This window comes from Nerophis lumbriciformis, linkage group LG05 (assembly GCF_033978685.3).
Source record: "Nerophis lumbriciformis linkage group LG05, RoL_Nlum_v2.1, whole genome shotgun sequence".
In the NCBI taxonomy this organism is placed as follows: Eukaryota; Metazoa; Chordata; class Actinopteri; order Syngnathiformes; family Syngnathidae; genus Nerophis; species Nerophis lumbriciformis.
The window spans coordinates 35,829,822-35,846,532 of NC_084552.2; the positions used below are offsets into that span (position 1 = coordinate 35,829,822).

Below are 16,711 nucleotides of genomic sequence, written 5' to 3' on the forward strand. Positions count from 1 at the left end.
CCTATATTTCTACTCATGGTTCTTACTATTTCAGTTTTATTAATTTTACTTTCCAGCGTTACTCAGAGGGAGCCATCTTCATCAGGGGTTATCGGCAGTGCTGTGGGTGCGCTTCGTGTTAGCGTCCTGGTTGCCATGGTCTGATGACCTCCTGGTGCAGATGGCTACTGTGATAGTGTTTACTCACATTTCTCCTCTGTACTCAGCCATGCATTCATTTGTTCAAATATGTGCATGTGTGTTTGTGTTTGGTATTTGCCCACAAGTTAATTTGATTTTGGATTTTCTATAATTTACAAAGCCAAAATGCATAGTAGTCTATACCAGGGAAAATGCCAAGTTAAATGATCCCTACCAAACCAAGGAGAGTAGTGAAATATCCACCCAGAATTATACCAAAAACTTGTTGATGGCTACAAAAATTGTCTAGTCAAGGTTAAAATTGTTATTTGGTCTTTTGGCAAGTTTCACTGCAACCCCAGTTTAGCCTGGTCAAGTTAAAGAAAATCAGGAATTTTCAGGGCCACTGATAAGATTTAGGTGGTTGTATGTATTTATACATAGGGACAAGCGGTAGAAAATGAATGGATGGATGGGCATCCTACATGTGTATGTACATCTGAGCTAGATTTAAAATCAATAAAGATGTGTGTATTGTGTATGATTATTCCATCCTGGAAAAAGAACAATCCAAATAAACCATAAAGGAACCCAAATTATATAAAACTTCAGATGTGACGATGCCGCATGTCGGCGTGATCCCGGGATGCAGAGATGTTCAGCCAAAGTGCAAACAGGAGGTCCCTTTATTAGGTACACAACATAATAAAAGTAACTTGAGTGTAGTATGAACTCAGAAAGCAACAGCACACTATGGCATACACAGAGTACAAAGTTAACCAACACTGACGGATGGAACAAGGTGCAACTAAATACAACTAATTATCAATGAGGAACAGGTGTGCTGTCAGGACAAGAAACACAAGATAAAAAGTGCTAAAAAAAACCCAAAAAAACCAGACGAAACAGGAAATTACTAGTACCAAAAAAAAAGCACCAGGACAGGAAATAATACCAAACAAGAAAAAAAGAAACTCAAAACTGTCATGTGGGATCATGACATCAAGCCCATGATTAATGTACGTAAAAGTATGGCAAGAACTGTATATAATAGGACATAAAAGTACTACACTGTCAAAGAGAGAGACTGCGTGTGTGTGTGTGTTACCTGTGTTTTACCGCCTGTGCTCTCCTGTATCAGGCTCCTTGACATTGAACAAGTGACCGTGAATGTTTGGAAGAAAGAGCTGATGAAGTTACATAGGCCAAGGGCAATCAGCTCCTAAAAGCAAAGCAAGGTTTAGTCCCAAAGGACTGTTGCATACAGTAATTGCCTATACATCACATCAACTTCATGCAGGAATAAATAGCTTTAAACCAGTGTGTGTACATTGCTTTTGTGGTGGCATCCGGTTTGTATTACACATCGACAAAGTTTTAGCTTTGGGAGGTTTAAAATATATTCTTCCTCCAACTACAACACTTCCTCCTGGAAGCACTTCAGGGTGGGTGCATCAACTTGAGCAACAAGATCAGAAACTTCAATCTATGGAGTGCTAAATCTTTGAGGACAAGCAGATGATATGTATGCACATAATAACAAAAGTGACATGGAAGTGCATCGCATGTTTACATTTGCACAATTCAACATGTCCGAAAATAAATAAAAGAAAGCAGAGCTTAGAGACAGTAAAATGTTTGATATTTTTCATTCCTGTTCTGAATAATTTATTATTGACTGAGAGTATGATATAATTTACCCTATAGATTTAGAATTTATTTACTTGTATATCAGTTTGATCTATTGTGTAGTCTGTATTTATTCATTCAATACACAAGGTTTTCAGTTTTTACTTATGTATTCTTAACTCATTCCTGTTGCTAGTGTTACTTAAAAAATGTAATCCAGTACAATTACAAGTTTCCTGTTAAAAACTAAGTATCGCAATATTGAAAAAATATCAGATTACTTCAATACCAACCATGCAAATATGTAATAATAGTAATAACAATAATAACAATCACTATTATTGCTAATGAAATTAATACAAATTTTTATTTTTATTTATTCTTAATGTATTCCATATTGCCATGATTGTGAGGGTTAATTTTAAATTATAATGCAGTACAATTACAAATCATCTGTTATGAAATGTAATCTGTATTTTATTTTTAGGTATCACTTCTGGATTATTTCAATAGCAAACATGCAAATGTGTAATAATACTAACAATAATAATGATCATTATGGTTATTGTTATTACTGGATGTAGAAAAGTTTCCACTTGAAAAAAGTGTATTAGGTATTAACATGCTCCAGCGTTACCCACATACAATTCCCACGCTCTGGTGTTTGCACTGGCCACGACATGAAATGCACAGGTGCTGATTTTAATTACATGTGTGCCAAACATGATCATCTGCCAAAACTGATTTTATTTGCACAGAGAAACAGTTATCCTTAATTGCATTGTCACAAAAGCCTCATCTAGAAGAAATCTTGCTATTATCACAAAAAAAATGTGTTTCCCCTTTTAAATTGACCTCAGGAGGGCTTTTGAAGTGTTACAAGAGTTTGGATGGTTATCATTTACAGCACAGAGCAGATAAGATAATGCAGAGGATGAGCAGGAATATAGCAAACACATTTACAACAGGACATGACGCTGTGTTTATTGCACCATAGGACTGACCCAGGTACATTTTTCCGTTACAATATTAGATGTATATAAACTGAAAGATAACATTTTAGATTTTCACTTTAGACCCGACACAAATAAGCATCAGCACCTTCAGTCCCAAAATGTTTTCCAATAGTAGTGATACAATACAGGAAAGAATAGACTTTTATTCAACCCACAACGGGAAAATTACCGTAAGTGGTTGCAGTGCAGATTTTTAACTACAGTTACAAAAGTAAAACGTAACAAAAAAAATGAAAATGAGTAATAAGTAATACATATTGCACATTAACAATTGCACTGTGTATAATTAAAAAATAGAACAAAAACACTTTCTTAAGACCTATATTGCACACCAAGAAAAAAAGCAGCAATATTGACAGGGCAGTAAGTTAGCGTACTGGATTTCTGTGTATTTTTAGCAAACGTAAGCAACAGGACTTTGTCATCACAATTACAATATGTTTACATACGGGCTCAAGGCTGCAAGGGTGGTCGTTTCACGTGTTGTATCATACAAGTGTCGCAATTCGTGTGTGTCTGCTGCATTGTTCGTTACTCATATGTCGTCCTGCCTTTTAAGATCTAACCTAGAGGTTATCATAATCTTGTATCTATGTGTTTATATATTTCTGTCAACATGCAACCTTGACACAGATTCAAATTATTGATCTCCTGATTGTGAAACCGACATGCTAACCACTAGGCCGGCGTACAGCACTACTGTATTTACATCTATTCTATTTCTATTATTTTGCAGTACTGCCATACAGTATGACTGTGTTTTATGTATTACATTTCTATTTTTCCTTTCATTACACAATAAGGTGCCAACACACTCCATTAACTCTTTCAAACCTTTCCTTTTTATCACGGTGGCACATGTCGGCTGATGGCGTGACCCCAGAATGCAGAGACACAAGTCGGTGTGCAGGTCAAAAAATTGTAATTCTTTACTTTAAAAGAGCAAAAAAACGACAGAAGTGCAAGACACTTAGCGGCAGCAGAGTGACTTAAGCACACTGAAACTAGAAAGTAGAAGCAGGCAATGACACCGAATACAAGAAAATTGTCCAAACTGTTATGTGGGATCTAGACACTTTTCTTTCATTATTAGAAAATAATATAATGGGAACACGTGAAGACAGAATGTGGACAATGAGGAATTCCTCAGATTTTGATAAGACATAGGTTTGAATGAGTTGGTGTTCTTTCTACCCTTCTCAGACATTTGATAAGACATAGGTTTGAATGAGTTGGTGTTCTTTCTACCCTTTTCAGACATGTTGAATTGTCTAATTGCAAAAATGTGATTTACTTTATTACAACTATGTTACATATGTTCCAAATAAGCTAAACCATTACACCAAAGAGTTGATCATTGTCTAGCTCAGCGGTCCCCAAACTACGAATCCGGCCCGCAGGAAATCTCAAGTTGTTTTTTTGTTTTTATTTGTCCGACCGCTTTTATGTTAGCTACCTCTCTTTGTTTATAATGTTTATCTTCTCCTGGATCTACTCCCTATTTTATGCTGCCCTTTTTTTTTTTGCTGCAGCGGTTACATATACTGTAATACTGTACATCAGGGGTGCCCAACTCATTTTAGCTCAGGGGCTGCATAGAGGAAAATCTGACCAAACGCCGGCTGGACTATTAAAATCATGGCATTAAAACAAAAAAATAAAGACAACTTCAGATTGTTTTCTTTGTCTTACTTTGGCCAAAAATAAAACAAACACTTTCTGAAAATATTACAATAAAAGTACCGGTATAGAAAAAAATACCCGGCAGCGGCAAAGTTTAGATCAGTGGTCCCCAAACTACGGCCCGCGAACCAAATACAGCCCAACAGCGTCCAAAATCCGGCCCGTGGGAAGTATCAGGTTTTTATATTTTTTTATTTGTGCTTTCTAATCTATTTTCTACCGCTTGTTACTCTCGGGCTCAAGCAAATCATATTGTCAAAAAATGCATTTTCCCATCGATAACTTTACATCATCACGCTTGCGCCGCAGTTTGGGGGCCCCTGGTCTAGCTAAAAGACAATCTGATGAAAATGTGTTTAATTTTTTTAACTTCGACTTACCTGGTTACTGTCCACACTGTAGTTGTGCTTCAGGGCAAAGATTTTGGCCAGAGAGATTCCCATGGAATAGCCTACAATCGCAATAGCGAAGGAGTCAGTGACCAAATTCGGTAAAAGAGAGAACGCTGGAACAACAGGTAGGCGAAGTCTGAGAACACACAAAGGGACACTTGTAGCTCATTCGCACTGGTGTGATGACATACTGTAATTCATATTCCAGATCAAAAATCTACTCTACTGTGCGTTTTTATTTATTACAAAAATGCCACCAGCCACACTATGAGTAGCCTAAACACATCCTGTTTGGAACACCCTGACTCTAAAGACTGAAACAAATTCATCCAAAATGATCCTAAAACTATAAATGTACCCCTGGAGATGACTACAATGTACTACACCCTTGTATGATCCAAATGTTAATTATATTTCTATCATTAAACAATCTGGTTCCAATGATCCAGAAAGGTCGGCATAAATAAACTAGAAAACGTTTGAAGTCGACACCCGTAGTACTGGCACAAGTAGTTGTCGACATAACTGAGCCTAAAACTTTCCAATGTTTGCACATTTCTTTCTGACTTTGGTGAGAGACACGATGAGTATAAGTGATAAAGAATGTTTGAATCTACTGATACTTTTTGACATTGTTTACCTTCAATTGTTTTCATATATGTTATACTTTTATCTATCAGCTGCAGCGGTGATTCTGTTACAAATCGTTATTCCAGTGGCTAACAATCTAAAATGAAAAATTAAATGGGAGTATTTTGTTAGTTGCTTTAGTATAGTGCAGGTTAACACTGTCATGCTTTGATTTTGAAGCCTCTTTTGCACTGAACAGGAAGGCATTCTCTCCACGTTTTAATGCTGTCTAACATGACTTATGTTGAAGTTGTTTCACACTGCTTAACGATAATGATGACATTAACAGTACTATACCACAAAATAAGACGGTGGACTTGGACTTGAGGTGTTGGTCGGCAGAAAGGTTGTCGACTTAAACGAGCCCGACAAACTGTTTCTAGTATAACTGATAATGCACTTTTGTTGGAGTTTCACCCATCCTCCAGTCTTTATGTTAGACAAAAACAAACGTATTTCTCTTTGAAGTGCAATGTGAATTGTGAAGAAATTGTGTACGATGTGGCCAACAATGCAGGTATAATGGGATTAATCTATTATGCCTATAAGGCGCTCTAAAAGAAACTTCCAAAAACGGCCAACAACACTTCATTCACATGCTGTGACTTGCGTAAAAAACCAAGCCGCAGCGACAGCTAACAAAGAACTACTGTACTTTTCTAGCGTTGTAACACATTGCTCCTACGAGCACTAGCAAGTATACAGTTACTAGCTAGTTTGAGCTACTAATAACGTTGCTTGGGAACCACTATAAAATAAAGAATGCGCTTGAAATGCTTATGTTGTATTGTACCGTAGTTGAGTTAGTAAAAGTTAATACTATATTATAGTTAATGTATTTCACCTGTATAGAAAGTTGTGCCACCAAGCCAAGAAGTTGGTCAACCTTGAAAATCTACACGCCATCAACTTGATACTATATGGATGGCTCTGAACAACTGGAGTGCAGCGTAAGATCATCACAACATTAGGAACTATTTTTTATTGGAATGACGATTATTCTGAATTTACAAGAGTGCTGAAAGATGAAACCATCCCATCAGTCGTATTGTGAGACACTGGTCACTATTTTTTGTTCTTAATTGAAACGTATAGCAATAGCAGGGTTTCCCCTTAATGTATCTGATCGTGGCGCGCCGCCACAGCAAAAATTAAACTGCCACACCTTAAAAATGTGTTGGCTTTTTTTTACGTGGAAACTAATGAAAGTACCGTATTTTTCGGACTATAAGTCGCAGTTTTTTTTATAGTTTGGGGTGCGACTTATACTCAGGAGCGACTTGTGAAATTATTAACACATTACCGTAAAATATCAAATAATATTATTTAGCTTATTCACGTAAGAGACTAGACGTATAAGATTTCATGGGATTTAGCGATTAGGAGTGACAGATTGTTTGGTAAACGTATAGCATGTTCTATATGTTATAGTTATTTGAATGACTCTTACCATAATATGTTACGTTAACATACCAGGCACGTTCTCAGTTGATTATTTATGCCTCATATAACGTACACTTATTCAGCCTGTTGTTCACTATACTTAATTTATTTTAAATTGCCTTTCAAATGTCTATTCTTGGTGTTGGGTTTTATCAAATAAATTTCCCCCAAAAAATGCAACTTATACTCCAGTGCGACTTATATGTTTTTTTCCTTCTTTATTATGCGTTTTCGGCCGGTGCAACTTATACTCCAGAGCGACTTATACTCCGAAAATACGGTAATATATTTTATGAATGTATATATAACTTGTTTTATCTAAGCACGATTGACTCGTGAAGCGCAGAAAATGTGGCCACAGAAAAACTTTGATCAATCGTAAGCAAGACACACGCGAGTGTCTGGAGGTGGTAAGACGAGGCGCCGCCGCTTTGTCACACTGTGGCTCTCCAGACGCAGGAAGTGCACAGCCAGCGCTCCAGCACTCAAATATAAAAAATATAAAAAATACTAAAATATAAAAAAAAAAGTTGTCAAATATGTTCTTTTGGGTTTGCATTTCATTGACTAAATGCGTTAGGATGTGTTTAACATTTGTTTAGAATTAGCTACTTTGGTGACAGACAGCGCAACTTTTTTCATTGATGTGGTAACGACTTTTTTCATTGATGTGGTAGCGTCACAGTGCTGCAGCCAAAAGAGACAATCATTGGATAAATACTCAACTTTGTCCCGCCCATGGACAGTGAGCGAATGAATAAGAGTGATCCAAAGAGAGTCGATGGGCTTCCGCATGATGATTGGATGACCTGTGTGGGCTGAATATTCAAAACACTGCCAAAGCATTTTTCAACTTTCATTCCGTTGTTCCTGTTGATTTGGAAATATTTATAACTTTTTAAGTGAAGTTTTCTTTGTAAAATCTAGCATGTTTATATATTTTGTCTGTTATTGGAAACTGCACTCATGTTTAAAGAGTAGCTATAAAATAGCCTCCCCTGCAGCTTCCACCGGTATAAAGCCTTTGTTACACTGTATAATAACAATTATAAAAGTAGAGCATAACGATTAAATTTATGTAATTTACTTTTAGCATAATATATATATATATATATATATTTATATATATATATATATATATACACACACACACAAATTTTATGACAACGTCACATTGACCACACACCTTGGCCACGCCCTCACCGCCACATGTAGATTTAAAACTGGGGGAAACCATGAATATGCTACATGATAATGCTCCAAGGCTCTCTCGCTAAGTCTGCCATTAGTGCCCGCAAATACAAAAAGTGCTCTCTATGTTTTTGTTGAGCGCATACACATTACGAGGCACTCTGCGAAACCAATGCGCCTGGAAAAGAAGTTACAGTAATGCTTAAAATGACCAAAACACTGTAATTATTATGAATGTGGCTGTTAATACATTCCATACATACAATTGTATAAAACGGTGTTAAAAGTTTTTCGAGAACTTCATAAGCGAAGTAGACCGTATCCCTATGACCTGCATTGTTGGCTGCTTCTTACTAACAGTTCACTACTTTGAATGCACAGAAAAGGGAAAGACTTGTGTTGTTGTCATACATAAAAATTGTGCATAAATGGCAAAACTCAAAAAAAAAGTGCAGTTCTCCTTTAACTAACCAAACAGACAGAAAGCTACAGCTCGAATGTACACACACCGGTCATTAACCCTCAAGAAACCCCAAACAACAAAAAAACAGATGTCTTACCCAGATGGTATCTCTCCAACAATGTCCACCTTATATTTATCTGCCAGTGACAGGCCATAAGATGCGCCAGTGGACACAATGACGACAATAAGCTCTCCAGGAATAGGAATGGGTAGTTTCTTCTTAAAGCGCTCGTTGAGCTGTTTAACCCCATACAAAAGCACTATACACAGAAGGCCCAGGATGAGAGCGGCGACATTAGTGCTTGTGATGTCACTGAGGATTGCCTTGATACTCTACGATGAGAGAGAGGATGACATGTTTAACAAAATATAATAAAATAAATTTAGCAATTCTATTGAACTCACATAAACTGCAGAGAGAATCCCACTGAAACGCATTGTCTTCACTCCAAGTAGGTATTTAAACTGAGAAATCACTACGTGCATGGCGGCGGCTGTGGTGAAGCCGCGAACCAGAGGCTCTGTGAGGTAAATCGCTACAAAGCCAAATCTGAGTAGTCCTAAAACCATCTGATGAGAAAAAAAGAGCAACCAGGTTATTTTATTTGTGAATAAATATGAATACACTTCGGTTTAATATTGTGTTGTTGAGCATGAGGGATCAGAACATGCTATCTAAACATGACTGTATGTTCAAAGCAAAGGCAGTAGACCCGTTTATGTCGACGTTCCTCGGACTAGCGGCCTAGGGGCCAAATTTGGTTAGGAAATTACACCAGAGTTCAATGAAAAACTTGGGCGACAAACATTTTTCCAGTACATTCCCAAAACCACCAAAGTGATCCTTGCATTGACATTTTAACCTTGCAAGCAAACAGAACACTGGAGTCCATACTTGTGATTTACATAACTGAGGTGTTCCTCAAGGCACCCCTTAAGTCTTCTTTTTTATGGCAGTTATTTAACATAAAGTGATTTATGTAACTATGGTGTTGCTGTAGCCTTCTTACTTCAGATGCAGTCAGTAGTCATTTGTTCAACTTCTTTGTTATACAAGTACCGGTAGTGTTCCTCAAAGTTCCATTTTAGGTCTGCTTATTTTCTTCATTTGGGCTATTCAACTGGTGGCCCATGAGTTCAGTTAAAAAAAATAGAGAGACTTACATTTTTGCAGCTGATTTTAAAAAACAAGTTGACAACATAGCTTTTTAGCAAAAGGTCTCTAAAAACAAGAGAGCGTGCCTGTAACTGACAAAATCAAATCAAATGTCTACTGTAGAGGACGCTGGTTCTATGGGATATACAGAATAAGACTAATAGTGAAGGGAGAAGTCCAGCCACCCTTTCTTAAATGTGGCCCCCGTAACATTTTATTTGAATATCCCAGATGTCAGCGGTTGTGGACATAGCTAAAATTAGACATTACTTGCGACTTTGGCCAGTGACATAAGGAGAAGATGAAAAATAAACCATTTCGACATGGTTTTCCTCCAATTGTGCATTTGATATGTCACAGCTGTTTCGCCAATTTCTTTTGTATGTCTCGACTTCAATAATTCGTCTTTTGTATTTGCACAAACCTTTCTCCGAGTGGCTAATATTCTAAGAAAATTAAATGCATTCAGTTTGTTGTTTGCTCTGGTAGAATCCAGGTTAATACTGCCAAGCTTACTTTGCACTTAACAGGACATTTTATTACTGTATATAACGAGACAGTAGTTATGTTGCTGTTTTGCGCTGATAACAAGGTTAACAATACTACAACATAAACGGACACCTTTGGATGTACAAAAGTGGGTGACTTAAGCGTGTACTCTTATACGCTTATATAAAAATAAAAAATAAAAAAACAATACAGTGGACTGGGCGAGTTGTCGACTGGAAGGCTATATTTAAAAATGTCTGTTTTCTTATTTTAAGAAACCTTTGTCATGCAATTATTAAAAAAATACATATCTTAAACTCTGGTATGGAATTAACTTTCTATTTTAAATGACAGGAAAAAGACTATATTTTTGACTCTTTTCTCTGCCTTCTTCTCGGGAAAAAGCCAAAGAGGGAGAACTTTATTGTAGTTTATGTATCTGAGCATGGCGCTGTCAACATGGGGGGGTTGTCGACATAAAAGAGACCGGCTTAAACGGGTTCCACAGTTCACTGTTGCTGCTCCCTAATGGACACTTACCTGGATGAGTCCCACAAGGGTTGTGAGCACAACAGCCACTTGGAGCCTCCTGGCATCACGAGCCATGACATCCAAAATGGCGGTCTCGTTAGAGCCATTGGTAGACATCGTAAGAAACATTGAGTCTGGAGCCTCTCTTACTGCAACACTGCCAATCATCAGACTTATTACCGCAAAGGTGCCTGCAGATTACACACAGAACAGACTGGTGGGGGAGCAGACCTACACAATAGTCCTAATGCGACATGCTTGCTTAGCACACATGCATGCGTAGCCAACTAATGAGATTGTTTCAGTTATTATACATGTGAGACACACACTTGCATATTCACAACATGTGCATCGCAATCATTCCTCCAGTTATAGTTGACAAACTTTCATTATTAGAAAGCAATAGAAGATAATGACATTTAAAATGCAATCGCTCCAAGATATCCTTAGGGGTTACTTTTGCTGTGATCTGGCACTATATAGAACATTTAAAAAATTGTTTTAATTAAATTCACCGGAAATCTATTCTGTGTGTGCCTTTAAAGTTAAAAGGCTGGCTTACCCTCCAATTCAAAAACATCCCATATATTCCCCCCTGCTATGCCCTGCACCACCCATCTTATTGTCAGACTATATTGTAGGCAGCAATGTTATCAGGTCATGTTTCTTTTAATGTTTATTATTACTATTTGTTGAAAGCAGGTCTGCACGATTTTGGACAAAAAAATATGATTTTTTTTGTCCAAAATCTTGCAGATTTGATTGATTTTTTTTCTTTGAAAATTTGATTTGAGACTACAATTTAGATATTTTTGATAAAGGCAAAGGGTTGCTGACGTCCTTGTGTTAATTGTAATGAAAAAGGCTCATAAAAAGCTAAAGAAATGTTAAACATATACATAATTTGTAGCAACATTGGATCTTTTTCTAATTACATTATCCCTTTTTGCTCTATTTTTCCATTTGTTATGGATATTTTGATTATGTAATACAGGTCCATAGAAAAGCTGTGTTCCCCAAATAGCCCCTGGGCCACATTTTAAACGGTGGTTTACATATTTCACTAAGAGGGCAAAGTGTCACCAAACGATGGACGAGCGTCGCTGGTACTTGTGGCGTATAACAACATTACTCAGAGATGGTACCGGTAGCAAGAAATTGGAAACTGGGAGTATAGTCATTAGTCAAAGCGGTGTTGAGTGAGTACGAGTATCCTGCATGATGATACGATCAGCGAGTACGAGTATCCTGTAGAGTTGTAAATAAAGACTTTCTGTGTTGCTGAAAGCTGCTGTTCTTGCGTTATTAGAACAAGCAACAAACAAAATATTCTACACACTATGCACGCGCTTGTATGCAACCTCTACAGGCTTGTGGAGGATCTTTGCTGACGCAACAAATAATTCACCTTTTGTGACCGCTTGTATTTGATTATCAAATAAATGCACGACGCAAAGACACAATCCTCTCAATTTCATTGCAGACCTCACTAAATATAGCAACAGAGTTGCAAAATTGGAAACATAGAACCCTTCTGCTGCATCTCATTCTCTGGCAAAGCAGGTATTTATGCAGTGTGTTGTGAGTGGAGATATGACACACACTGCCACACTTCCATTATAATTTGTTTATGAGCAAGGGCCAAGTGCCAAATCTGCATTTGTGACAGGGCAAATTTTATTCGTGGCTACAAATAAATTAATAAATGGGAATCACTGATATGTTCATGCAGACTGGAAAAGAAGCCTATGTTAGCTTGAAAGCGCAAAACATAATGGAGAAAAAAACGATTTTAAATGTTTTTTTTAACATCATCATAATTAAATCAGATTATGATTTAAAATCAATTAAGTTGAAAGTTACTGAGATCTTGGAGCTGCCATTTTTAATTGACACTCTTCTAAAGATAGGTGGTTGGTGGGGTGCCTGACAGCCTGACAATTATCTACTTCCAAGTACCAAGCGGTTACACAATCTCAGCATTTAAGACATGTGCAGAGCAAGAACATTTACATTTATCGGTGTGATGTCACAATAGACTCAAGAGATATATGCCTTGTTATTGTCAGACATCACACTGCCGATTGCAGAAACTGCTGCACAAAGTAGTTAGTCATCTGCTCTAAAATGTATTTGCAAAAAAACAGTACATTTATGATTATAATAAATCTATAAATGAAAATAAATGGATTCCTCACCAACGGATACGTGTCTGGATGTGCCAAAGAAGGTGTACAGCAGGACTGGGTAGAATGAGGAGTAAAGACCATAAACTGGAGACACAGAAGCCAGCATAGCATAGGCAAGACCTGTGGTCCAAAAGAGAGACAGTGGGGGTCATTAAACTGTAAAGTTCTATGAGAAAAAAATGGTCTTACAACATCTGAGAGTAGAAGATATCAAAACAAAAAAACAGCAGGGTGCAACAAGCAGCACCTCAGGAGTTGGCAACAGGCCCAAAAACAATAGTCATTGCTGCTCCAAATTATTCCAAGCTTAGCTCAGCACAGACTGAAGGACACTGACCTTGAGGTAGCTGCACAACTCCTGTGCTGAGGCCCGAGACCACATCATTGAACAGGTATTCCTTCACAGGGTAGTTTGGCAGCCATGTGAGAATAGGCAGGAAGCTTAGAACTGCGGCTTTTGCCCGCTGAGACGAACACCTGGCACAAAAAAAGATACATTTTTCATTGATCGGTCAGAATAAAATAACAATACACTCACCACATACTATAGCAGTAGGGGAAACACTGGTCTGGTAATGGACTGTGTCCTGTCAGTTGTAGGGGTTAAGTTTACATTTGTTTTCAGTTTACATTTGCTCTTTTGGCATGGGAACCAACTTGGGAAATTATCATTGATAAGCAATATAATAATAGGGGCTGTCAAATGATTAAAGTTGTTGAACAGATTACTCACACTTTTACAAATGATGAATCATGATTAATCACTATTTGTTACTACGTCTGAAATATGCCCTTGTCTACACATACATATGTAAGTGTGCGATGCTTCCTGTTAACTTCCTAGCAAAAAGTTGTTGTTTTTTTGTTTTTTTTAATAGACGTAATTAAAACAAATAATTTCTTGACTTACTGGAACCATAGCGCCAGCTTCTGTCGGGTGATAGAGGTCCTCTCTTTGCGGTGGAGAAGCTGTGACCGCAGGTGGGCCTCATTGTAGACTGGGCGCTCAATGGTGTACATCTGCAACGCTTCCGCATGTTCCTGCTCTCCCGACAATTCTTCTCGCTCCATTCCATTTATTGGCTGCCCGTTTGAATTCCTTTCTCATATTTACAAAAACAAAACTTCTTTCATTTTTGTTTAAAAAAGATAACAATAAACAAAATTAGTTTTGCGTTTTTGAACTAGTAGTTATACATGTCATTGATAACCACCCAAGTACATTTTACAAGATGCACAAAGGATAAAATCAACATGTAACGAACAAAGGACATGATGAGTAAGCAATCTGAAGATGTGAAAGAGTGTTGTCATTGACGAATACTTTTCGTCTTAGTTATCAGCAACAACCTATTTTCCCCTGACGAAAATAAGAGGATACTGAATAAAAAACAAACGCACGTGGACTCAGAAGATAACAAAATTAACTGAAATTTTGTCGACTAAAAAAAAAAATGACACAAAAATGTTGACAGAAACAAAATTCTAATCATATTTAATTTAGTCTTGTAGATATAAGAGACAAGTTCGGAATATAACCAATCACAGATCTTTAACAGTGAAACATATGAAAGAGGAGCCGGTAATTAGTTACGAAAGAGAACCAATCAGATGCTTTTCCTTGTGAATTTATAACCGCGAAAACAATGTATGGATTGAACATGTTTCACATCATAATATGTGTACACCTGGGAGAAAGTGAAATAGACACATTTTATATGATGCCATCAGCAGGCATCATGGCATCTACACACCTGTAAGCTAAAGCTATGTGTATTTGCTACTTCCGGTTCTCCTGTGTTCATAAATAAATTATAATGAAGGCATACATTGTAACTCCGTTTCACAACACACATACACATACCTGCTTGGCCAAAGTAGCATGAAAAATAGAAAAAGTGTCTGAAAGATATGAATTGGCATTGACCATGGTATGTATCATACATCATTCCTGACCATAAGACCATGCCACTTTTTGTGTTAAAATGTTTTGTAGGTAGTCTAAATAAAGGTGCTTTCAAGTAAACTTTAAAGAGGCCTTATCTTTAATACTTTATATTTTAGTCGACTAAATATTCTGTAATATTAGCTGACCAAAATTTGTAATTTAGTTGATTAAAAGTCGACTAGAACTAAATCAACTTAGATGACTAAAACTAGACTGAAACTAAATCTATTTAGATGACTAAAGCTAAAATACACTTTCATCACAAGACTATGACTAAAAGTACATTTAAAAACTGCTGTCAAAATTAACACCAGTGTGAGAGGATCGTTGCATTAGGCTATAAGAAGACATGGCATTCATCCTGCTAATATCAGTGGACCTAATTATGTTTCATGTGGGACACCATATTCAAACTAGATATATTAGATACTTTGGTCATCGAATGAATGGTTTAGACCAATTACAATATAACTTAAAACGGACGTGTAAAGGATACTGAAGTACAGTTGACACTACTAGTTTGTATTTCCCTTACGTTGTTAGCGAACTGATGTGGCATATTGAAGTTACACAACCCGGTATCATTTGTATCACGCTCACATTTTTGTTTTGTTTTTGGGTCTTTTGGCACTTAATGATACACACATGGTGGTAGAAAAGACATGGGTCTTACCTCCTCCTCGGCGCTTGTGAGGATGCTGCCGGCGAAACGCAAACTTGAGAGTGTGACCTTTTGGGTAAATGTTTGACTAAATCTGGTCAGATAACAGTAAATATACACGACGCCATTTTGCGAAAGCACATAGATCACGTATTTAATAATGTATTACTCGACTGGAATGTGATCCTCTACTTCCGGTCCCTAGTGCTTAACACACATGGGTCGTTCTTGTGTATGAAAAGCTAATTGTTGTTCACTTGGCTGTGGTGAATACATGAATCATTCGCCAACTACAAAATACGTCTAGAAGCGGCAGGGGGGAAAATGTCTTACGTTTTTTGTGATCAGAAATTTAAGTCGAGTAAGAGGTCTTCACTTTGAAGTTATTTGTTGCAGCTACGCGGCAGGAAGCTGGATGACGACATTGACATAAAAGTTAGCGTTTGCAACTTTATTATTATCTATATACATGACAAATGTGTGCTTTGTTTTAAATATGTGCTATTTGGTATTACAATGTCTGGAAAAAAATGTAAAAGCATTTTTACCTTTGCAACCTCATACTATTGGCTAAGTTTTATTCATAAATGCAGGGACGTGCACATGATTATAGAGGGGCAGGGGCTCAAAGTCAGAAAAGGGCAGGACATTTTTTTTTGGTCCTTTACACAATATGGAAATTAATGTAAAATTAAATTTGCTAATAGGAAGCTAACTACTTAGCTGTGTGTGTAAATGGCAGCAAATTTTGTTCAGGAGATAATTGCAGTTCTGGCATGTTACGTTTTTGTGCCTCTATTTTGAAGAGCCCACTCTTATTCTGTTACTTCCTTTATTGCTGATACTTGACTTCCTGCTGCCGTACTGTCTGACTTCAACAGCATACTCACGTTACTCCAGGACTGGTAAAACATGCTGACAAAGATATATTTCTCATATTCTGTGTGAACATTTGTGAGAGGTTATTTTATTGTGCCTCGTGTTTGTGTTGTTTATATGTCACATTTAAGGAGAGTCACTCCGAGCTGTGTGTGGAAGCTAAGCTAACTAGCGGAGCAAACTTAGCGCCCTTGGAAGCGGAAGGAGGTAGGAGGAGACTAATGGTTTTATTTATTGTAAAACAAGTGGTTCATTTCATTTAAAACAAACGGGAAATATGGCATTTGTATT

The 16,711-nt window shown here is 37.2% G+C and overlaps 1 protein-coding gene across 3 annotated transcripts in view; it reads right to left on the reverse strand.

The window, feature by feature from the left end:
- The window catches only part of slc26a5 (solute carrier family 26 member 5), a 30,610-nt gene extending 14,713 nt beyond the window's left edge, over positions 1 to 15,897 (reverse strand). The window contains exons 1-9 of one of the 3 annotated variants that reach the window (XM_061960676.2): positions 15,554 to 15,897; positions 13,843 to 14,059; positions 13,270 to 13,409; positions 12,942 to 13,052; positions 10,753 to 10,934; positions 8,973 to 9,137; positions 8,665 to 8,900; positions 4,829 to 4,976; positions 1,229 to 1,342 (exon numbers count right to left, since the gene is read on the reverse strand). In XM_061960676.2, the coding sequence (XP_061816660.1) occupies positions 1,229 to 1,342; positions 4,829 to 4,976; positions 8,665 to 8,900; positions 8,973 to 9,137; positions 10,753 to 10,934; positions 12,942 to 13,052; positions 13,270 to 13,409; positions 13,843 to 14,003 (1,257 nt within the window). In that variant the 5' untranslated portion in view covers positions 14,004 to 14,059; positions 15,554 to 15,897. The remainder of the gene's footprint in view (positions 1 to 1,228; positions 1,343 to 4,828; positions 4,977 to 8,664; positions 8,901 to 8,972; positions 9,138 to 10,752; positions 10,935 to 12,941; positions 13,053 to 13,269; positions 13,410 to 13,842; positions 14,060 to 15,553) is intronic. The other 2 variants (XM_061960675.2, XM_061960674.2) reach the window with 2 other exon arrangements.
- Positions 15,898 to 16,711: the final 814 nt, after the last annotated feature.